Source organism: Phocoena phocoena, chromosome 19 (assembly GCF_963924675.1).
Source record: "Phocoena phocoena chromosome 19, mPhoPho1.1, whole genome shotgun sequence".
Classification (NCBI taxonomy): domain Eukaryota; kingdom Metazoa; phylum Chordata; class Mammalia; order Artiodactyla; family Phocoenidae; genus Phocoena; species Phocoena phocoena.
In genome coordinates, this window is record NC_089237.1 from 33,437,066 (window position 1) to 33,461,292 (window position 24,227).

Consider the following 24,227-nt stretch of genomic DNA (forward strand, 5'->3'; position numbering starts at 1 on the left):
TACTTCTCCACTGCTAGAGGTATTCTTGTGAGAGATGGATGGCCATGTTTGTAATGCTGTAGAAAGCATTCGTGTTCCCTGTAATTTTATATCAGGGGTTCTTAAGTTGGGGTTCATAAACACTCTGAAAATGCATGAAAAAAATGTGCTTAATTGCATATTTCTGGGAAGAGGACTTTCACCAGATTTCCATGGAGTCCATGATCCAAAAATGGTTCAGAATTGTCCTCTAGATATTCCTTAGTGACTGGTTTTAACCTATAAGACCTAAGAAATCTTAATTTCATTTCTGAGGAAATTCCATAGTATAACATCCTGGAGTATACTTAAATTAACAAGAAAGTGGAGGCAATTACCCAAATGAAAATTTCAAATTGAAACTTGAAATAATCGGATAGCCATGGCAAAGGAAATGAGGTGGAGGCTGTGGCTGAATTATCTACCAGATGATCGCAATTTTCTCCTTTTCATTACAGATGGAAAAAGCTACTGCTTAAAGAGAAAGAAAAATGAGCTGAGCTTATCTGAATTATCACACTGAAAAAGATATGTCACATATAATTACAAAAGTGCTGGGAAATATGCAAACATTAGCAATTGTATTTCTAAATAGGAAGACAACTTAGAAACAATTTGCTAGTTTTAAGCAGCGGAGTGGGTATAATCTTATGACAGATAAAAAGTGAAGATGTAATTTTCCACTTTTCTTCCAAAGAAGTTCTGCTGAACTTCAAAAATTTTCTTTGAATAATCATGTTTGACAAATATAAAGGTTAATGCTAGCAAGGTAATTAAAATTAATGATTGCAATGTCCACTGGGCTATGTCTGTGCAGGTGTTTCCCTCCACTGTTCCCATCCTAGCTTAAAAATGTCTGATATATAAAATTCTGATCTTACACATAATACATTAGTAGTGGCTATTTTCATCCCTCCTAAAAAATAGGAGCAATGTGGCCTGTGGTGGTTACTGAGAACACGGAGGTTACTGAGAACACGGCTGACTCTGGGGGTGTCCAGTGGTTACTGAGAACACGGCTGTCTAAATAACTTCTAATTAGCATCAGAATGTAAAGACAAAAAGCAGCTATTACTGACATTCTACTTTTAAAAGTTAAAATATTGCTAATTTCAGACAGGAATATCTAAATTGAGACAGGAGTCTTACATAGACAAATACGTAAGGAGGTTACTGAGAACACGGCTGACTCTGGGAGTGTCCAGCGACAGATCATGCAGTCCCTTGAAAGAGGTATTCTCTCAGCTCTGAAGAGTAGGGAACTGGTTCAGCTGCTCTACAGCCCTTTAATTAGTTACCCTGCTGACTGCCCCAGGGTTTGTTCCTAGTTTTCCCTGCTTGTGATCTTGAGGGTTTTTCATGGTTCTACTTAACTCACTGTCTTTCACCTTTATTGTGTTCTGGGGTCTCTTGCACAGCTGGGCTGTATCTTCAATCTTATTCCATCTGTTGTATATTATTAAAAATTTCCTCAATGTTGAGTCCAACCTTCTAGGTTTCCAGTGCTATTGTGGATTTATTTTTATATTTATTTTTCCATTTCAAAGAGACTTTAGATGGAAGTAGAGGTAAAAAAAAAAAAAAAGTCTTAATCAGCTATCTTCTGTTGGAAGCCATTTTGAGCACTTTAAATAAAGCAAGTATTCTCCCCCTACAATTGGTTGCATTAAGATTTTTATCTATAAGCTATCAATTTTACTGTAGGCAAACCAATGCATTTAACAAGATTAAACTATCAAACTTGAAATTTTCTCCTTTTGTTTTGCTAAATAAGTTATTTTTAAAAGCATGAAAAAAATGCAGAAAACTTACAATCCATATCAAGTATGGCTCGGACAGATTTAACAAGTTCCTTAGATTCAAGTGCCAGTGTTGCTGGGATGTTACGTCCACTCCTTCCCAGTGGTGTGAGGGACGTCTGGGAAGCTAACATAGCTCTTCTTTCACTATGGAAGCAATAAAATAAAGCTAAACTTATTATACAATGAATAATATCTATCTTTGCTAAGTCTGAATTCTTCTTAGTTATGAAATTGTACAAAAATTTTTGATTGGGAACATTGTATTCTTATAGCCATAATCGAAATAATTCCCACAAAATAATATTTCTGTTTTCAATTCTTTATTATATAACATATTTAAAAAATTAGGTTTACCTTATACATAAGGAGGAATGGATAGAAGGATAGCTTCCTCCTAAATCATTTGTTTGGCTTATTTTGTGAGTGCTTGTGTCATGCTAACATGATTTGGCCTTTTATTTAGTTTTGTAAACACTTAAATTAAGCACTTAAACATAAATTTATTCAAGAGACATTTACTAGTACTTCTAGTAATATTAAATATAAATTCAATATGTATATTTGCTCCTGAAATTCTCTCTTAAACTCTTCCATTTGCTATCCCTAAATCTAAAAAAGCCTAGAGCATTTATACCACTTTTAAAAAATGTGAAAGTCACCTGAAATGAATGCATTCTGATAAAATTAAAATGCAAGGTTTTACTTTTACCATTACGCTGAAACATTTACTTGAAAAGAGACAATTTTAGACTGATGACAAAGCCATCATTACTTATAATCCATCTTCCTAAGCATGATAGTATTAATTCACAAGGAGAAACTAAAGCATCAATTCTCAAATTCAAATACAGAGCCTTTATTCCGTGTAGAATACCAAGGCCAACATCCATTACAGATGATATAGTATATTAAAAAGACTGAGCCAAATTTTACTAGTGTTTAACTTTCCAAGATGTAGCAAAAAGTTGCTTAATGTTGCTTTTTTTTTTAAAAGTTGATGTATAGTTGATTTACAATGTTGTATTACTTTCAGGTGTACAGAAAAGTGATTCAGTTACATATATTAATGTTGCTTTTTAAAGTTACTTTTGTTCTGTGAACCAAGGGCAGGCTCTGGCTTTTAAATAGTCATTTTTAATACCAAAACTTTTGAATTATTATTCAAGGTCACAATGAAACCTTGGGTGGTGGGAGTTTGGGACATGTCTAACCCATACAAGCGTAATCTGACTGCTGAGTACTTTAAGATCATACTGAGAATAATCATCATGGTATTCACATAATTATTTTACATCATAAGCAGCATAGATAACAATAAAAACATCAGATTTCACCTGAAGAAATAAAGTATTACATTAAAATGAGTTTAAAGGTGTACTACCATATGTACTACCATGTACTACCATATTTTTCTAAATTCAAAAATGCTATGTGGAAACTTAAAATACAATGAATCATCTTCATTTATTGAACTGCTGTTTTCACAGAAAAGGGTGGAGTTTTCCTATGTTTCTGCAAGCATACGTTGCTAGAAGTAGAACTACATTGCTAGTGGTAGTCTTTATAAAAGGAAAAAATTGCTTTGACTATCTTAAGACTTTAAGAGATTTTAGTATTTTAGCACAAGTACCAGATGAAGAATGTAATCAGTGGCCGTACTCTGCAGAAAGCACTTAAATTTTCTTACCTTAAATTTGACAAAGGAAGAGAATTATCACAAAACACTTCTTGAAGAGCCTAGAGACAAACAAGAGAGTGAAGGTGATAATGTAACTTTGATAGCTTTTTAAAATGTTTTCTCTTGCTTAAATAATATTTATAACCCCCTCCACCCATATGATTAAAAAGGTGTTCCTGTTATATAGGGGAAAAAATCAATTACATTAACATACAATTCTACTCAGAATTATAATACACAGAGAAACATTTCTTTATAGGGTAGTTATCAACTAATGTTTACATAGTATCAAAAGTTAAGAAAGTGTTCATTAAAACATAGTATATATTTGGGATCATATTACCCTGTCTCAATTATTTCTCTTAATCTGTATGTTAGCTGGTCTTTTCATTATCTAAGCAATTTAAAATCTGACTGTAAGTCACCATTGCTGTTTTGAGCCCAGAGAATGTTTCACTAGCCATCAAACACCATGACATTTACCTGTATGTCAGTTGTCTATACATTTCTTAAAAATGGACATAAAGTGATGTAACAGGAAAATTTACCTCTACAAAATGAAGAAGCTTTTCAGTGGATGCCTCAAAAGTTTTTCGAGCCATTTCTGATTTTCGCAATTGGCAGTCAAGTACTGTGATTCGCTTTCTTAACTCCTGAACACTTTCCTGGACAGAGATATCAAAAGGAACGTATTATACATTTCTTCAATTTTATACTAGTGGCTCCTATTTTCATTTTTTATTAACTAACATCCAACATTACTATATCATTTATTTTCTCTCTTCTTGTATATATCTTCTGGTTTTGGGGGGAACTTAACTAATTGCATATTTTTAAAAGTTAAACTGCACAGGAATGCTGCAAACTTTTTAAGATAAGCTACAAATAACTTTTATTTTAATAAAAGTTATATAATAATACATTTATTATATATAATGTTATATATAATACACTTTAATTAGTTTATATTATATTCTTATATTAAAATACATTTTAATTAGTTTATGGCATTTCTTGACAACATGGTTACCAGAGGCTGACAGAAACCCCTATTAGTGTGGCACAATCCAACATGCTGAAGATATACATAAATATATATATATATTTTTTTGCGGTACGCGGGCCTCTCACTGTTGTGGCCTCTCCAGTTGCAGAGCACAGGCTCCGGATGCGCAGGCTCAGCGGCCATGGCTCACGGGCCCAGCTGCTCCACAGCATGTGGGATCTTCCCGGACCGGGGCATGAACCCGCATCCCCTGCATCGGCAGGCGGACTCTCAACCACTGCGCCACCAGGGAAGCCCTGTACATAAATATTTAATGTAATATGACCCAATGTAAAGCTGAGCTGACGGGGAAGTAAAAGAATTCCAGGAAAAGTGAAGGACTTTCATGAAGATAAGCAATAGCAATGCTGAGTGAACCCACTGAAGCTAGAGTACCCTGTAGCACAATTTGATCTCAGGGTATTTGCTGATCCTTGGAGGCCTATAGTTTGGGGTTTCATCAGGCACAAATGGCAAACAGGAGAACTTTAATGGGTGAATTAGGGAGAAACAAAACTTTTGATTTTGCCTCTGGTGAATGGTTAAAAAAGCGTCCCCCGAATAATTGCCAACCACAGTCCCCCAACTCATGCAGGTTCCAGGTCAGAATTTATATTACCTGTGTGGCCTGTACATTCATAAGCTGAAAATTTAGTTTAAATTGGTCCCTGGCTGGTAAAAGCAAACAAAAAATTTCTCTAGTGGGGTTATTTGCTAAACTCAGACATCAAAGAATGCCTACATTTAATGTATCAAAAGAACATGATCTCAGCAAATAAGCTACTCTGGATGAAAAGTCAGCTGAAGGAAACAAATTATAGGATCAAACCTATAGAGATAGCAGCTACTGAAGTGATCAGATACAGAATATAAAGTTATGTTTAATATGTTTTAAAAATTAAGAATTTAAAGCATAATAAAGAAACAAGAAACTATCAAAATAGATCCAGGTGACACAAAAAATAGATCTGAAAAGTAAAAATACAGGGAGGGTGGGAGGGAGACACAGGAGGGAGGGGATATGGGGATATATGTATATGTATAGCTGATTCAGTTTGTTATACAGCAGCAACTAACACAACAATGTAAAGCAATTATACTCCAATAAAGATGTTAAAAAAAAAAGCAGTAATAATTAGAAACTGAATTTATGCATTTACTATCCAATTAGATACAGATGAAAAGAGAATGGGTGAACTGGAAGGCAGAGGTAAAGAAACTTCTCATAATAGAGCATAAAAATAAAAATGGAAAATATGAAAAGAGAAAAAATAACTGGAAGAAGATCTAGCATACATCCAATCTGAATTACATAAGACAGACTAGAAATAATGAAAGAGGAATAGGTCAGGATAAAAGCTTAGGGTTTTTCAGAAATGGTGAAAGACACTGTTCCTCAGATCAGGAACCTCATTCCATGAATCTCAAGCAATATAAATAAAAATAAGTGAACACATGACTGATCATAGTCAAACTGCTGAACACTAAAGATAAAATCATCTAAAAAGAAACAACAGATAGCAAACAAACGACAGACTGACATCTGATATCACAACCATAGAATAAAAACATTGAAAGAAATTCAGTGCCAATTTAACAATCTAAATGTAGCAAAAATATATTTCAAGAACAAGAGTCAAAAAAGAAGTTTCCAGACAAACAAAAATAGAGTTTATTACCAATAGATCCTCACTATTTCTAAAAGATGAATTTCTAAAAGATGTACTTCAGGAAAAAAGAAAGTAATTCTAGCAAGGATGTCAAATGAAAGGAAGAATGTTGAACAAAGAAAATGATAAACATGGAGGTCTATCTAAATGAAGGTTGACTGCACAAAATAAACTGTAATAGTATCTAATTTATGATGTTAAAAATCAAGAAAGATCTAAAATACTTAGTTAATAGAAATTAAGCAGAAAGGGATGATTGGATTTATGTTTTAAAGTCCTTACAATATTTAGAAGTGGAAAGCCAGTGATTAGTTTTATAATTTAAGTTAAAATAGAATGTTAACATTTCTAATATAATCTTTAAAAATTAGAAACCAAGTGTCTAACTTCTAAACTAGCAGAGTAAACTAAATGAAATGGGAGTAGGGGAACACAGGAGAAGTCTGACCCAATCCAAAAAAGAAAGAAAAAAAGGGAGGCAAGAAATGACAAACAACTAGAAAACATGGGACAAATAAAATGCACAAAATAAAAGGGTAGAAATGAAGCCAAGTGCATTTGCGAATAAGAATGTAAATGGAAAGACCTTTCCAATTAAAGGTCAAAAATCAGTAAAATGGGGAAAAAAATCCAACTACCAGTTGTTTATCATAGACACAATTAAAATATAAGGACACTGAAAAGTTGAAAGTAAAAGGATGGAAAAAATGCATAGGTAAATACCAAAAGAAAGCTGGTATAACTATTTTAATATCAATCAAAAATAAGCATTAAGGGGGAAAGAAGATTGAAGAGTCACAACATTTTCGTAAAAGGATGATAACATAATTCTAAGCTTGTATGCAATTAAAAACGTTACTTCAAATATATACAGAAAATTTTAAAAAGTAATCACAAGGGAAATTTTAACCTATTCCCTGACAAAGAAATTAATATGACTAGAGAAGAATTGAACCCCACAATTAATGATCCTGATCTGGTGGACTATATAAAACAACACATCAAATGATTGCAGAATTCTTTTCAAGCTCTCTTTGAATATTTGTAAATATTGGTCATACAGCAAGCCGTGAAGCAACCATCAATGAATTTTGGAGTTATCTATAGACTAGATTCTCTGGCCACATGCAATTAACCTTTCTGTTCCTCAATGATGTTTATGAATCAAGACACAATCATAAATATGTAAATTTCCCCCAAATTATATATTTAATGCATTTTCAGTAAAAATGACAATCGTATTAATTTCTTTTGATGGAATTTATAATCTGAGTCTAAAATACATATAAAAGATCAAAGGGTTATATAGGCAACACACTTTTAAAGAAAAAGAACTAGACAGGTTGATCAGATCAAGATTTAGAGTAAAAGAGACTTTTGAATGAGCAGTGCTGGTATAGTTGGTCATTCACTTAGAATAAAAAAAGAAAGAATGAAATGAATCCCCACCTTATACAATGACATAAAACCATGACAGAAGGATCAAAGTTTTAAAACTTTTAGAGACAAATATAAAAATATCTTTGGGAATGGAAGGACTTCTGGAAAGACACATGAGAGAAAAGACTGAAAAGTTTGATTACTTGAAAATAACACCTGTTCATTTCACCAGAGGGTGAAAAGGTAAGCTATAAATTCCAGAGAGGATTTTTACAACATATATAAGATAGGTTAGTAACCAGAACATACAAACAATCACTACATGTGAATATTAAAAAGACAAATAACCCAATGGAAAATGGTTAAAAGATATGAAGAAGCATTTCACATAGAAACACAAATGCCTAATAAGTGCATAAATATTAGCTCAACTGACTATCTGGGACAAGGGGCAAAGCCCTGGATTATTGCATTTGGGGGTGTAAATAACCCCACCATGGCTGATTTCAAGCTAACAACATGATGTGCTGAACATGCAGTCAAGAAGAAATGCACACAGTCAGCTCTCATAAACTAGTACCAGCTGGTCCCAGCACATCAGTAGCTCAAAATCATTAGATAAATTCAAATTAAACCACAATGAGATACACTTATCACACCTAACAGTTTGATAAAAATTAAAAGTAAAAGAAAGTAAGCATCAGCAAGGATTTGGGGTAAACGGTAATTCTCATTCATTACTGTTGGGAGTAAAATTGGTTCAAACACTTTCAAAAACAATTAGGAATTGCCTAATGGTAATTAGTAAAGTTGATCATACAATCACCATTCAACCTAGCAATTCCACTCCAAGATATGAACCCAAGAGAACTGTTACACATGTGGAGCAGGATATATGTGCAAAATTGTTTTCAGCAACATTGTTCATAACAGAAGAAAACTGAAACGATTGGACTGTCCATCAAATACAGAATGGACAAATATACTTTAATATATCCACTCAATGGAGTGCAAAAAAGCAATGAAAAGACATGAACTAGCTATAAAGTTCAAATAGATGAATCACAAAAACAAAATTTTGAGTGAAAAACCAAGTTGGAACAATAAAAGTAGTATTTTTCTATTTACATAAAGTTGACAAACAGGCAAAATTAAACAACATATTGTTAAGAGATATATACATAGCTAGTAAAATTATCAAGAAATGTTTAACACTAAATCCAGGAAAGTGGTTTGTTTACTTATGAGGGTGAGGGAGGGGGATGCAATTGGAAAGGGATATTGTGGGTCTTCGAAGGTACTGGTTAAGTTTTATCTCTTAAGCTGAAGGTAAAAAAAAAAGGGAAATAAGTAAATATAGAGATAATATAAGGGAAAACTTGTAAGAAAAATAATATTGTTACAAAAAGAATATGCCTTAAAAATGAATATTGAATCTGAATCCTGTAATATCTTGGTCAGTGTCTCTTCAAGCAATCTCAAACAATTAAAAAAAATTTTCCTTCTATTTCTCCACTGGTATTGGGTTTGGAAAATGTTAAGATGCTCATGTATAACATCTCCTCTTTGGGGAAAAAAAAAAAAAGATTATCTTCAGAGACAGGTTAATGGTTTAGTTTAGGATTTTGTTAAGAGGAATGGCATGAGACACCATTATGCTAAAAAAGAGAAGAACTGAATTAATTATATTACTACACGACTTAGGACAAAAACGTTTCTCAGCTAGGAGCTGGAAGAAAGAATAGCAAATAACTTATGCTTTTAAAAAAATGAATAAATTCATGTGAACTCCTTGAATGTTATATTATTTAAGAAGTATTTTTAAAGACTTGATTATCCCTCCAAAAGTAAATCAAGTTATTATTAGAAAAAAGTACTTTTAGTGTTTTGAAAATTCCCCAAATATTTTCAGAATCATGTTAAAGTTACTCACATGAAATAAGCACATATCTCTGATTTCAGAATGTAAACACTGGGTCAAGAATAATAAATACATGTAATATTCCTAAGTATTTCTGCTGTCTCAAGTAATGTTTTCCCCTTGGCCTTGTGGTATTATCAAAGGGTGACAAGAAGGTCAACCTTCTTTTGGGATTGGTTTAAATGGACAGATGTGAGAAATATATTAGTGATTCTTAAGAGCTAACCGAAGAAAATTTCAGATTTTCTTCTGTATTTTGCTTTTCTAAAACTGGTTTCATTTCTACTTGGTATATTTAAAGTATTTAACTCTTTTATGTTTAAATAAATACACACAAATTTTTCAAATTTGTTTTATGTTCTCTTGAAAGATGACTGTATTAGAGAGATATAAACACTATGGTTATAAATGAACTCTATGAAGTTATAAAATATCTATTTCAATTTATTTAATTTTCTACCTTACTTCAGTGAAATAAAAATGTCTGTTACAGTTTTTGAAGACCATTCAATGGTACAGTATGTTTTAAAAAATCACATAATGACAAAATTCACATTAAAAAAAGTTCACATTGCCTTCTGGAAAGCATTCAGTATTTCACTATTGAAATTGTAGTCTGCTAAATTCAAACTCAAGTTTCTTTCTATTAATTATCTTGGGTCTTGGGCAAAAAATTCTTTAACTTTCACACTTCCTTGAGTGCTCTAATCAAAGAGCAAACCCCATCCCTAGACTCTCCTCCTCCCATCCCCACAGGACAAATTAGCAAGTTTAGGAAAAAGGAGGAAACCAATGTAATCAATCAAATGTTAAATAGTTCCAGGACTCAGTGCCTGAGCTGTACAATGTTGACCAATGACCTGAATAAATTTGGGCACATACTTTTGCATCCCAAAGCTATCTGGATAAATGGAGGCTCATAACCTTCACATTACCCCCATCATGACACATCATCCTATCACTGAATTATAGAAGACAAACACTGACCTAGTTTAGAAGTGCAGATGAAAAGAAAATGAAAACAGGATACATGACAACGGCAAGGAAACCATGGTAACTAGAAGAGAGAACTGTTTTGCTTACTTTATTTTGGTCAGAATAATCAGCAAGCTGAGCCTTCAGCTCTGTAATCTCGGCCTCTAACAGACGGATCACTTCTTCATAATCCATTTCCATTCCGTGTGCCTGTCTCTGTGCAGCTTCGGCAAGATGAAGCCGACTTCGCAGGGCTCTTGTTTCTTCGACCACAGCTTTGGCTTCCTAAAAATTTCAAAAAATAATGTCATTGAAAAAAAAACATGTAAAAACAATTCAGTGGTTTAAACAAAATATTTTCCTCCTTCCTGGAAGTTCTAATTCTAAAAGTGAATCAATTATACATATGTTTCTCACATCTCAATTTGAAAATTAATATTCACATTATTTTATTGTACAGAGTAGCTGCCTGACCTTACTTTTCCTTTCTTGATTTCTTAGAAAACTTTCAGTATGGAATCTCCAACTTCACACATCTAGCATAGAATTTTGAAAATAAGAGAAGCAAAAGAGAATTGAAAGTGGAAAATAGAAGATTAAGAATTAGCTGAAAAGATAAAAAGAGTAGGCTTCTACAAAAGTCAAGCAGGTGGTAGGCTCATGTTCTAGGAAGGCTCTTGCAGCTTCATCAGATACTGCTGAGAGATTTATAGTGTTGAGGGCTTCTCCGTGGTCCAAGTGCCAGGAGCCAAAGCTTATTCCTAGACATCAGTCTAACTGCTACTTCTCCATTTTGATTTAAGCCAAAAGGTAGAATTCAGTAGCAAAATATACAGCTATTTCTATGGGATGCAATGTTCACAATACATTTATTAACCACATGTTACATCTCAGGTAATTCATGCGTCTTCTCCCATTTAACATTTAGAACAACACTGAGGGAAAGGCATTATTAAAAACCATTTTATACATAATCAAACAGAGGCTCGGAGAGGTTACATATCCTATCCAAGGACACATACTAGTGCCAGAATTTAAACCCAGGTTTACCTGACTCCAACATTAATGTTCTTTTCACCATTTTATTCCACCGCTAGATGACAAACAAACACAAAAACAAAACAAAACTATATAATAGCTACATTCTCCACCTTAGGAAGAGGACGGTGTGGGCAAAACCACTTGCTCTCTCAAAAATCTGTGGTGTTGGGTCAATAACAGCCCCCCAGGACACCAATATAATTTAACATGGCACTTGTTATAATGTAAACCGCTTCTTTTTCTTTACTTGATGCAGAAATCTCTTTTCTCTGCAATGGAACTTTCTGCTACAATTGCCACGGCTAATATTCAACTGTGGCTATTTTAATTTTCTGGGAGCTATTATAGGATACTTGCTTTAGTTTGAGCCTAAGGGAGGGTTAGAAGTATTTTTACTATAGGACATATATATATATATTTTTTTTTTTGCGGTACGCGGGCCTCTCACTGTTGTGGTCTCTCCCGTTGCGGAGCACAGGCTCCGGGCGCGCAGGCTCTGTGGCCGTGGCTCACGGGCCTAGCTGCTCCGCGGCATGTGGGATCTTCCCGGACCGGGGCATGAACCCGTGTCCCCTGCATCGGCAGGCGGACTCTCAACCACTGCGCCACCAGGGAAGCCCTAGGACATATTTTTAAGGGTCAATTTTTCATTCATACATTCAATAACTATTAAGTACTTATTATGTGCCAGTTTCTGTTTCAGGTACTGAGGACAGAGCACCTAACAAAATAGACAAAAAGTCCTCCTTTTGTCCCCCAGAATTTACAATCTATTGAAAGTTTGGGAAGATAGACAGCAAATTAGGGATAATCAATGAAGAGCTCATTGAGAAGACATATAAGTAGAGAACTGCAGGAAGGATGAAGCCATGAAAGTTTTCCAAGGAGGAACTTTCTGGGCAGAGAGAACAATTTGTGCAAAGGTCCTGAGACAGGATTGTGCCTTGCATCTTCAGAGAACAGCAAGGAAGCCAGTGTGGCAGAAGTAGACAGTAGTAGGGGACAGGAAGAAGGGAATAGTAGGAAATGAGGGCAAAGTGGTCACAGGTTTGGGCAGGGATGGTGTTGGCATGGAGTTGCAGATCTCGAGAGGCTTTGGAGGCCACTGAGAGGACTTTAGTTTTACTCAGGGTGAGAGGGGAAGTGACTGGAGAGTTCTGAGCAGAGAAGTGGTATGATCTGACTTAAATTTTATGTGGGTTACTTTCACTGCTGTGTTGAGAGCAGACAACTCATCACAGGAGTAGGCAAGGGTGTAATAGGGAGAAGAGGAATGGGATAGGCAAGCTACAGTTACTTTAGCTTGGACAGGGTGACAGTAGTGGACATGGTGTGAAGTGGTGAGATTCTAAATGTAGTTGGAGGGCTTCCCTGGTGGTGCAGTGGTTAAGAATCCTCCTGCCAATGCAGGGGACTTGGGTTTGAGCTCTGGTCCGGGAAAATCCCACATGCCGCGGAACAGCTAAGCCCATGCGCCACAACTACAAGCCTGCGCTCTAGAGCCCGCAAGCCACAACTACTGAGCCCATGTGCCACAACTACTGAAGACCGCGTGCCTAGAGCCTGTGCTCTGCAACAAGAGAAGCCACCGCAATGAGAAGCCCACACACCACAACGAAGAGTAGCCCCTGCTCACCTCAACTAAAGAAAACCCGTGCACAGCAATGAAGACCCAATGCAGCCAAAACCACATAAATAAATTTATAAAAATAAAATAAATAAATGTAGTTTGAAAATAGAGCTAACAGGAGAGTTCTTCATCATTAACAACTTTTACTTAGCACTTACTGCATCCAGACAATCATGTTATGTGATAAAAAATACAAAGCGGGTAAAAGACACTTTCCCTTTTTTGGCTCAGCTTAGAACAGAAGGTATGACTTAGATAAGTGGAGGAAGAGAGTAGGACATGTTAGACAAACGAACAGTGTGAACAAAGGAAGAGGGAAAATTAGGAATCTGAATGTGGTACATTTGAGAAATGACTAACTTTGAAATAGATCAACTTTGACTGGAGTAGATGCTTCCTCTAGAGGCACAACGGATAAAAAAAGATTGGGGAGAGGGAGGGAAAGGGCTGGGCTCTGGTAGAAATGGCGTGATAGGCAAAGGTGCTTGGATCTGGGGAAGGCTTGAAACCTTCTGAGCAGAAATTGATATGAGAACACAGTGGTTTAGAAAGCTAGATCTGGCAGCAGCTGCAGGATGGAGACATGGCCAACCAACTGCCTATTGTACCCTTGACTCAAATAACTTTGCTTCCTTATTTTTAAAAGTAATTGTCTTGTAATAAAAGGTACTTTTAGAAAGAAATACCTAAGGAAATAAAAGGACATTTACCTAACTACCACATCAGTCAGTTCAGCCCAGGTGATCAAGGGTCACCAGTGTCAGCGCAGGATCAACTTCACATTAGACTGGGCATACAGGAGGTAACAGCTTAGTATGTGTTGACAGAGCTCTAGATGTTTTACATGGATCAACTCAGATAATCCACCTAATGCTGTGAGAGGTATGTCTATTATTATCCTCATTTAATAGATAGGAAACTGAAACGTTAGGGAGCTTGCTCAGAATCGCAAACTTAGTAAGTGGCTGAGCTGGGATTTGAACCCAGGCAGTATAGTTACAAAGTTCGAGCTCTTGGCTACCAACTACAGAAAATGTTAAAAAACCAAATCACTTGTAGATGACAATATCATCAGTGTCCAGCCCTGCATGAGCTTTTAGGATGTGGTCATTACAATAAACTCAAACACATTCGAGGCTGCTACACTGTTGCCCATTTTCCATTCACTCAGGCTAGGAAAAAAAATATTGCTACTGAAGAGAAAGGGAGGGACAGAGAATTCTCCATAGCTGCAATAAAGAATAACTAATTTGGTGATTTGTCTTCTTCACACTCGCTTCATGCAGTTTTTATTCCTCTATAAAAACAGCACTTTTATTTTTGTTCAAAGAATACTAGTTAATTAAAAGAAGAATCTGGATGGAATTTATATAGCCATTATAGTGCACTGATGGCAATATGGTGTGAAAGGCAGTTGGGTGGTAAAAGATGCAGAGGTTTTGATGCTGAATAAATTCATGCTATTTCTTTAGTAAATGTATAATTGTCAGGTTGGTAAATGTGACCCCTTAGCAAAGTTCTAGCCCAATTCCCACCGAACGGCTGTTTAAAAGATTAGTGCATTGAAATGACTACTCTTAGAGGAAGCAGTAAAGAGAAGATAGCAGCAGTGTGCCGTATTTAGCAATACAGGATCCCATAATCCATTTTTTTCTTTTCCTCCTGGGCTGTCTTCTAATAACTGTAAAGCCTCCTATGTCAGTAACAACTGAGCCAGAATTTTCCCAGTACCTTACCATGAGCCTGAAATCCCATCAGGGTAAATGCGGCAGCCAGTTCACTGATTTACTTTGTATTAGGTACAGATTAATTCATTTTAGAAAGTTAGGAAATAAGAGAAACTAAGATGTAATAGTAAATAGAAAAATCAACATAAGCATTATGCTTTTTAATACTAAGCAGTACAAACAAATGCACTAGAAGGGAATCATGAATTATGAAGGCAGAACTCTGACTTAACTTTCTTTCAGTGACACTGAGGAAATGCCTTCAACTCACACTGTCTTATTGTAAAATCAGGATTTTCCACCTCACAATTTCACAATGAACCTTCAGGGAAGATCAGACCACATTCTTCTTTGAAAATATAGTTCAAACAAATGAAAATCTTTGTAGGCTACAAATACTTTGAAGTTAGCTATGTGATTGTGTTGAAACAAAGGGCAGTATAAACTCAAAGGGGAGAATAAGCTCAAACAAAAGACAATATATTATCTGTTTTTCCACATATAGCACTTTTTCCCCCTTAAGGCATTAACATGATATTGAATTAAAAATATGGGTGTTTGATGAGATATACCTCAGAATCTTAGATATGTGATTTTTTTCATTTTCTGGCTCTGTAATTCTCCAAGACTGTTCATTTGTACAATGGTTAATAACAACACCTACTTTATAAGATCAAAACAACTGTCACAATAGGGTTAAAGAAACCACTACAGTTCTTGGTACAGTATTTTTCCTGTTCATCTTTACTGCTTTTGAAATATATTCATAATCACCAATGTGATTAGAGGGCTAGACTACATCAAATGATTGAAGACTTTCTTGAGGCACTGAAATAGTTGTTCGGAAATATAATGTGCACGTCTTTTTTAATGTTAGCAATAATTATGTAAAACCTTTCCTTCTCTAGTTGTGAGTTTTTAACGGCTCCCTAAAGTAGAAGGAAAAAGCACTAACTGCAGTTGCTCATTTGTAATTAGGTAGCACATCCACATCACTAAACTTAGAAGTTCTGTAATTTTTAAGCTAATCAGTAAATCTTTCAAAATGTCAATGGTTGACAGGAGAAAAAGGAGACTGCAAAGAGATATATGTTTTAGTGTAATGTAACTTATGCTACCAAGCCCAAAAGAATACTTCTCTTATCAGCTTCCTACATCCACTCATTGGAAAACCCTTCTTGGTCTTGGTCCCATTACAGCTTGTGAAAAAGATTAAGGGTTACTGCAGGAAGAGGGCTGTTGAAGGAAAGCGTTTAAAAGCAAGTTATATCTAGTTTCCTTAACTTATGTGTCAAATTTATTAAAATATGTTTCATATTCCTCTCAATGGATGATCACAAAGTAATTTGCTAGATGTTCACAAAATGAACCTACAACTCATCCCTTAACCACGATGCACTTGGAGGAGAAAATGAATTCACAGAACTTTATATACGTCTCTGATATGTGCTCTCTCCTTTCCCTTTCTTTATGCCTTCTCCGTGCATACATCCATCCCACTACTCCACCTCCATACCTAACCAGTTATTAAGCACCTGTGAATTCTTCACTGATGATGTATTTGTACCATTCCTTAATATCCATTCTTACCATCATGTTACTGTTCATGTCTTTAACACCTCGCACTTAGGTACTATGAAAATCACATAAGTAATCACTCTGCCTACTGTGTTCTTCACTATAATGTATTCTGCATACTTCTGAAGGATCAGTTTTCCTGAAATACTGCTTAGGTAACAAAACCTAAGGTAACTAGAGAAAATGTTGCTTAGGTAAGTACATGGTACATGATAAATACATCCTCAACCTCCATACTTCAATGTTCTCCACTATTTGTTCCAAATCAACCTTTCCAGTTTTAGCACATTTGACTCTCTTACAGGATTACCATATCCAAGTACATTCACTTACCAAATTTCCCAGACTAAACTCTCCCACCTCCAAGATGCTTTTGAGCACATTATTCCTTCCACTAGGTGAATGCACTTTTCCTCTTTTTTCTTCATCCAGTTCTCATCTATCCTTTAAAATCTACTTCAGATTTTACCTCCTCTAATCCTTGCAAACCACGTAAGCTTACAATGATTTCCCCTCCTTTTATTCTTAATAATATCTGTTGTCTTTAATTAACCACATACTACCTAATATCTCCTACGGCTATGTTGAACTGTCATTAAAATAGTATTTTACTCCCAAACTTTCTAATGTCAAAAGGTCTTGATTGCCCAAACTAGAACACAAGCTGTCTGAGAGTAAAACCCTATCTGATATTAACAGGTGCTCCATTCAGCATAAATATGAGATATAACTGAGTGGACAAACAGTGAAAATGACTATTTTGTTTTTCATATATAATAATTGCCTTAGAGAACTTTGTTAGGTAAGAAGTTTTCACAGGAAGGTTTCAATTTTATGGGAATATTTGAGAAATGTATTTCATTTAAATAATTACAGTAAGAACCATAAGCCATGCTATGAAAAATACCACATAATGAAAAGCAAATCATTTCATTACACTCTCTTTATATATAAACAAAATCCTTTTATAGTATTTATCAAGTAAATGAGATTACATCTAAACCATGTGGAATGATGACTACCAAGGTCAAAAAAGGACAGATAGCTACACTTTATTTGTGTTTGACAATTTTATTTCTTGCTTTTTCATTAAATAGATTTAAAAATTTAAAGATTTAAAAATTATGCATGCTAGTTTATATTTCTCTAAAATTTACAATTTTCCACCATAAGTTTATATAATAAATACATGCTCCCAAGGACTATATAATCTTGAAAGTCCATTCCAATCCCACCCATATCCCTGATTCTGTGATTTGTATGGTGACACTCCTTTGTAAAGTAAAAATGATAGATATGTGTCAATCCAAGAAACAAAGATTTTCTTTACTTCGTATGAAAAAGCAAAATCCTAACTTTGCAAAGGAAGACTTGGTTAAGCTTTCTGGAGGAAAAGCAGGTCAATCAAATTATAATTAGCTCTAATTAACCCTCCCAAGAGCTGTCAACTTCTTTACCTGCAGCTGCCTCATCCTCCAAAAGGTGCAAAATTGAATTCTGCCTCTGAACATCAAAGAAAATCAAAGAAACAATGTTCAATCTCTGTTTATAAACAGAAATCCCTAATCAAAGACAGACACAAGTACATCTACCTAATACATTTTACCATGTGAACTTTGTTCAAAATATAAATTAGTTAAAACTCTGTTTTGACAATACATTTAACCCTGAACACATATTTTCCGGTTTAGTGATGGTTGACATAAAAGAAAAAACTATTTTCCTACTTCTCCAGTTCTGGTTACAAATGTACCAAAAGAGAACATTTACAGTATTAGAAATTCCTTTCATAATCAGAATTTATATCCTGTTCATTGAAACCTAGTACCGCTCAAAGGCTACTTTTGTAGCTATCAAATATTTAGAATTCATCTGAAGTTTGGAGTTTAAAAACAGAAATTTAGTCCTTCCAAATTAATTTTTAGAGAATTCAGTTAGAAAAAAAATTTTATCAAATTTTGTTTGTTTTGATGGCACTTGACCAAGAGTTCCAAATTTGAATCTAGATATAATAAGATCTAAATAATAAATAAGATTCTTAAATTGATTTGGAAGAAAAAAAATCAGTGAGAACTGGTAAGCAAATTCTGAAAAACAACAATAAGAAGGAAAAAAAGAAAGAAAGAAAGAAAACAAATAACGTGGGACATGGCCCAAGAATTTAAGGCATATATAAACTACAAAGCTGGTGCTAGCCAAAGAAGAGTTAGATAAAACATTCATTCGCCCAATATTTATTGACAAAGCAACTGGAAAGATTAGATAGCCTAAACAGACCCCTAGATTATATGAGAATTTAATTTATGGTAATGGAGATACCACATAACAATGAGTGGTTGTGACAACAAACTATTTGGAAAAAAAGTGTAAAGTGTAGACACTCATCTCATACCATATACCAAACAGAGTAATTTCTTAGGTGGGCTAAACAAAAACAGAGATGGGAGGAAAACAAGGTAAATATGTATCTGAAATTGCTAGAAATGAAATTTTTTAAAGTTAAAAAAAAGGGGGGGGGGAGAAATCACGAAGAAAAAGATAGATTTGACAATACAAAAACATCTGTGTTTAAAAACTTTTAAAAAATTAGAAAGACAATTTGTATATAGGGGAAAATATTTGCAACAGACTTGGTAGATATAGGGTCAATAACTACAATGTAAAGAGATCTTATAAAATGATGTGGGGAAAGTGGGAAAACAGTTATTAAGAATAGAAGTGAAGAAGAAAAAGCAAGAGTGGGAAGGGGATACAAATGACATAAGGGGCATATATGGTCAGGAGTGGCAGAATGTCATGAGCAATCATATCAGGAAATCAGCTGCCTTGAATATGAAGAATTGTGATGGAAGTCACAATTTTATTTGAAACCCATGGTCATAGACAATCTTTGCTATCTAATGCGGATGACAATGAATCAAAGTACGTACAATATTTTCAGATAGGGTGATTTATTTATGTAAGGTTAGGTAGGACCAGAGAAGTCTTATTTTTAGTTCTAAAGTAGTTTGTGAATAAATCATTTAACACAACGTCATGAGTCACACAGCAAAGTAAGAGTACTGAAAGTGTTTCTCACAGGTTAAACTGCCAAGACAGGAGTTTTATAGTATCAACTGCCTTATCACTACTTCCTCCTTGGGTAAAATTTACTAGTTTGTCAGCCAAGTTAATATATATTGCTCTTACGTTAAGAAACATAAAATGTTTGGCATCTGCATAGATGTTTAAAATATACCCTGGAAAGGTGCTCTCTTAGCAACTGACTTATGGAATTTTACAGATTTATATTTGCTTGTTTTGGGTTAAATAAGGAAAATTATAGGGAGTAATGCCTACTTTGGTATACAATCATGTCTCTGACAACTCACCACCGATAGGGCACCTATTCTGAAGTGCTTTCTAGGAAGTGATGGTTTTCCTCTATTTTTCGTTTTTCTTACTAGATTGAGAGCTCCTTGTAAAAAGTATATCTAGCTTTCACAGTGCATTCACACAAAATGAGCATTAAATAAAAGAAGCTGAAACATCTCCCTTGACAAGTTGTCCTTATAAGTTACCACAGGCATGTGTGAAACAACTGATGAAAGAATGCTGAATGTGGTCCCTGAACAGCCAGAAAATAAGTGGCTCACAGTATGGAAACCAGAACCCTAACATCAGTTCTAACTAAGACGACTGATATAGAATATACTGTAATCAAATTGAACTGAAAGGTTTCTATGAAGAATAAGATCACTTTCCTCCCAAACTTCTCTAACATTGAAAATTCTGTGAGTCTAGTTAATCTAACACAATTAAAACAGTTCTATAGTATCAATAGGGTAATAAAATTTCTCTCAGAATTCTTAAAATGGAAAGAACTTTTCTACATTAAAAAGAAACAACTATTTGGAAATGGGTATCTGAAATAGACATCTTTGTTTGCCAAAGGTAGGTTAGAATGCTACATTCACCTCCAGTGAATCACTAGATAATGGCTGCTGTCTGCAAATAGGAATGCCAACTGGGCTGTCTTCGTGTTCCTTTTCCAAGCAAGCTGTCTTTAACTAAGGCAGTTACTTGGGCAAAGTTTAACATTGGAGAATACACGGGTCATTTCTTTGATTCTCATAAAGGGAATTAAAGTTGAAAAATAAATCCAACCAAGTTTGTTTAACAAGTTTCTCCACTCAGATTGCTATCATTGTAGGAGCTTTATAATCTTTTTTCTCAAAGAGGGTCCTTGTTTGTTTGTTTTATTTGCTTTTTAAAAATCATTTTAAGATCATTGTAGACTACACATGGTTGTAAGAAATAATACAGAGAGGTTTCCTGTACTCTTCACTCAGTCTCCTCCAATGGTTATATCTTTCGTTAGTATAGTAGAATATCACAACCAGGAAATTTCATTGATATGATCTACCAAGCTTAATCAGGTTTCACCAGTTTTATAAGCACTCAGCAATAAAAAGGAACAACATAAATACACAAAACAACCTGGATGGATTCCAGGGGAAGGATGTTGAATGAAAAAAGCCAATCCCCAAAAGTGACATATTGTATGATAACACTTAAATAACATGCTTGGAAAGACAAAATTATAGATACAGAGAACAGATTAGTGGTTGCTAGATGTTAAGAGATGGGGCATGGAAGGAGGTGGCTGAGACTATAACAGAGTAGCAGGAGGGATCCTTGCAAAGAGGGTTTTTAATAGAAAATACAGGTTGACATTCTGAGGTTACAAGTGACCATCTGAAATGGGAACACAGGAACATTTTACTACAGTCCCCTTTCAGAACAGAAAAAAACCTGACAAATACATGTATTTTTCTTTTTTTTTTCCTCTAAAGATGAGTTTGGCATCTTGGAATATCTACTAGTTCCATACAGAACTATTGTAAAAAGTTCAGATCACTAAAGAAGAAGGAAAGTGGTGTAAGAACTCCTATCAATTCTAAAAATTAGAGGCTTTACTGTTTCTTTAATAAATGCACAAAATTAACAAATCTCTTCAAGTGTGAAAATGTGAATATTCTTTAGTAATCACATATTATTCTTCTTTTTGGAGATATATTTAATCTGTTTTTAAAGTTTCCATTGTTGCTTAATCCATAAACCAAAATAGTGCACATGCCAGCTGTTCCAGCTGTATCTAAGTTCATGCTCAACTGTCCACAGAGAATCCTGTGCTGATCTGACCTCGTTTCAGCCTCGGGACTTCACGCCCTCCTCAGGCGTTCAACCCAACCTTTACACAGGTGAGGCCAACTACAACTGGGCTTATCTGAACTTGGAGAAATTTCCCGTGTTTCTTTAGGGCAGAGACTGGTTTAGACAAGCTAAATATTTTGGCTTTGGACTGTTCACCAATTCATTGCTGCCTTAGGTCATAACACTATGCTGAAAGAAACTTTAAAAACAACTTGTATGAGAGTAGGCTTTAGAAAGCTGTTGATCAAAGGAAGTTGCTAGAAAAATGGCCCATGCCTGTTAAAAGTTGTTAGAACTTGAAGAAAAAATAACAAGCAGTATATATAATTTCATGGGAAACTGTGCTCATGATTTTAAACAGTTAGGTTGGATTATTCTGTAAGGCATGAAAACTCATCAAAAATACTTAGATTTTAGAGAATAGTACCACCAATTCTTTACAAAACAGTGAGTAAAGTATTATGGTCACAAGCAGGCCATCCCTGGTTGAAAAAAATACAAATGTACCTGATCCTTCTAGTGGAAAAGGATCCCTTCACAGCTTGTTCTTTCATTCTTTTAATTTCTTCCTTCCCTTGCTCTCCCTTCCTTTTCCCCATTCTTCCTGTCTCCCTCTCTTTAGTTCTTCATTGCTTTCTTTTTGGGTCATTACACTAAATAAAGGTAAATTAATTTCCATAATTTAAAATAGCTATTGTACCTTCAAAAGGAGAGATTATTCTGCTTTTAGGATCAGGTCTCACAATAATTAAATTAAAAGTTTTAAATGAACAAAGGATATCAAATTGTGCTCTCCTCTCCTTTGGAAGCAACTGGAAACAGCACTGTAAAATAAATTGAAAGTCAATCAAATGGTGTTTTGATAATTAGGTTACCTATGTATTTAAAGGATTTATATGGCATAATTATTAGTACTGTACTGATTTCATATCAAGATCTTCAAAAGGATACTAAAAAAGGGGAAAGAAATTTTGCCAAATTTCATACGACTCAAATTACTGGTTTTTAAAAGTTTTTAAGAGAAGAGTTAATCACAATTACTTTGTAATTTTTATTTTTTTTACATCTTTATTGGAGTATAATGGCTTTACAATGTTATGTTAGTTTCTTCTATACAACAAAGTGAATCAGCTATGTGTATACATATATCCCCATATCCCCTCCCTCTTGAACCTCCCTCCCACCCTCCCTATCCCACCCCTCTAGGTCGTCACAAAGCACCGAGCTGATCTCCCTGCGCTATGCAGCAGCTTCCTACTAGCCATACATTTTACACTTGGTATTGTATATATGTCAGTGCTACTCTCTCACTTCGTCCCAGCTTCCTCCCTACCCCTGTGCCCTCAAGTCCGTTCTCTACATCTGTGTCTTTATTCCTGCCCTGCAACTAGATTCACCAGTACCGTTTTTTTAGATTCCATATATATGTGCTAGCATACAGCATTTGTTTTTCTCTTTCTGGCTTCACTCTGTATGACAGACTCTAGGTCCATTCACCTCATTACATGTATTTGTAATTTTTAAAGACTTGCTAATTATGAAAAAAGAAATTAATCCTTGGAAAAATGGAGAAGTAGTATTTTCACTAAAGCATAGAAACTCTTTCATTAACAATAAGTCTGAAATCCCCTTAAACCGAATAATAACATTCTACATGAATAAGAGAAGATGAATGGTATGCAAGGTCAATATACTAAAAAAAAGGACAGTTTTGGGTTGATTTTGGGTGGCATATTTTTATAGCAAGTGTGTGTTTCTGAAATGAGTAGTTGTGCCAGTATGTATGCACATGTTTGTATACACATATATATTTTAAAAATTATTTTTGCTAAAACTGGAAAATATGCATTAATCTATACTATGAATTAAAACGTCTTTACTCTCAATCTCATTTCTCTTGCTTTGTTAATTGCATTATTATAGACTCTCAATCACCAAATTACAAAGCCTCGACCGCTTTTTCTGATTATTACTGAACATGCTATCCCTGTTAAGTCTGGTTGACTTTACCCTCATGGTATCTTTCACACTGACTGCCCTGGTATACTTGGTATAATTCCATTGCCACTACCCAGTTAAATCCTGCATTGACTGTTATCTGGACTTCTCAAATTTTAAGGTGCATTCATATCACCCAAGGACTTGTTAAATGCAGATTCTGTTTCAGTAGGTCTTGGGGTAAGACCCAAGACCCTGCATTTCTAAGTTCCAGGTGTTGCTGACACTGCTTGCTGACACTGCTGGTCCTCAACCGCTCTTTGAGTAGCAAGGATGCAGAGTTCTAGAGCTGCCCTGTCTAATATGGTAGCCACTAGCTACATGTGGCTATTGAGCACTTGAAATATAGCTAAGTAGGCTGAAGAACTGAACTTTTAATTTAATTTTCTTCAGTTTGCATTTAAATCTAAAAGTTTTTTGTTTTGGTAGAATTGTATTTCACTTTTATCACTGCATCATTTAGGATATTAGTGTTGAACTGTAGTGTTTGTGTCAGGCATGTGAGTCATTTGAGTTGTATACATAAACACATAACTGATCTGGCCACTGTTAATGAATGAATTAATTT

General features: G+C 34.8%; 1 protein-coding gene across 3 annotated transcripts in view; it reads right to left on the minus strand.

The window, feature by feature from the left end:
• STXBP4 (syntaxin binding protein 4) overlaps positions 1–24,227 on the minus strand; it is a 170,203-nt gene that overhangs the window by 61,825 nt on the left and 84,151 nt on the right. For all 3 annotated transcript variants that reach the window (XM_065897361.1, XM_065897360.1, XM_065897362.1), the window contains 4 exons: positions 10,598–10,774; positions 4,047–4,163; positions 3,508–3,557; positions 1,831–1,964 (listed from right to left, as the gene is read on the minus strand). In XM_065897361.1, the coding sequence (XP_065753433.1) occupies positions 1,831–1,964; positions 3,508–3,557; positions 4,047–4,163; positions 10,598–10,774 (478 nt within the window). The remainder of the gene's footprint in view (positions 1–1,830; positions 1,965–3,507; positions 3,558–4,046; positions 4,164–10,597; positions 10,775–24,227) is intronic.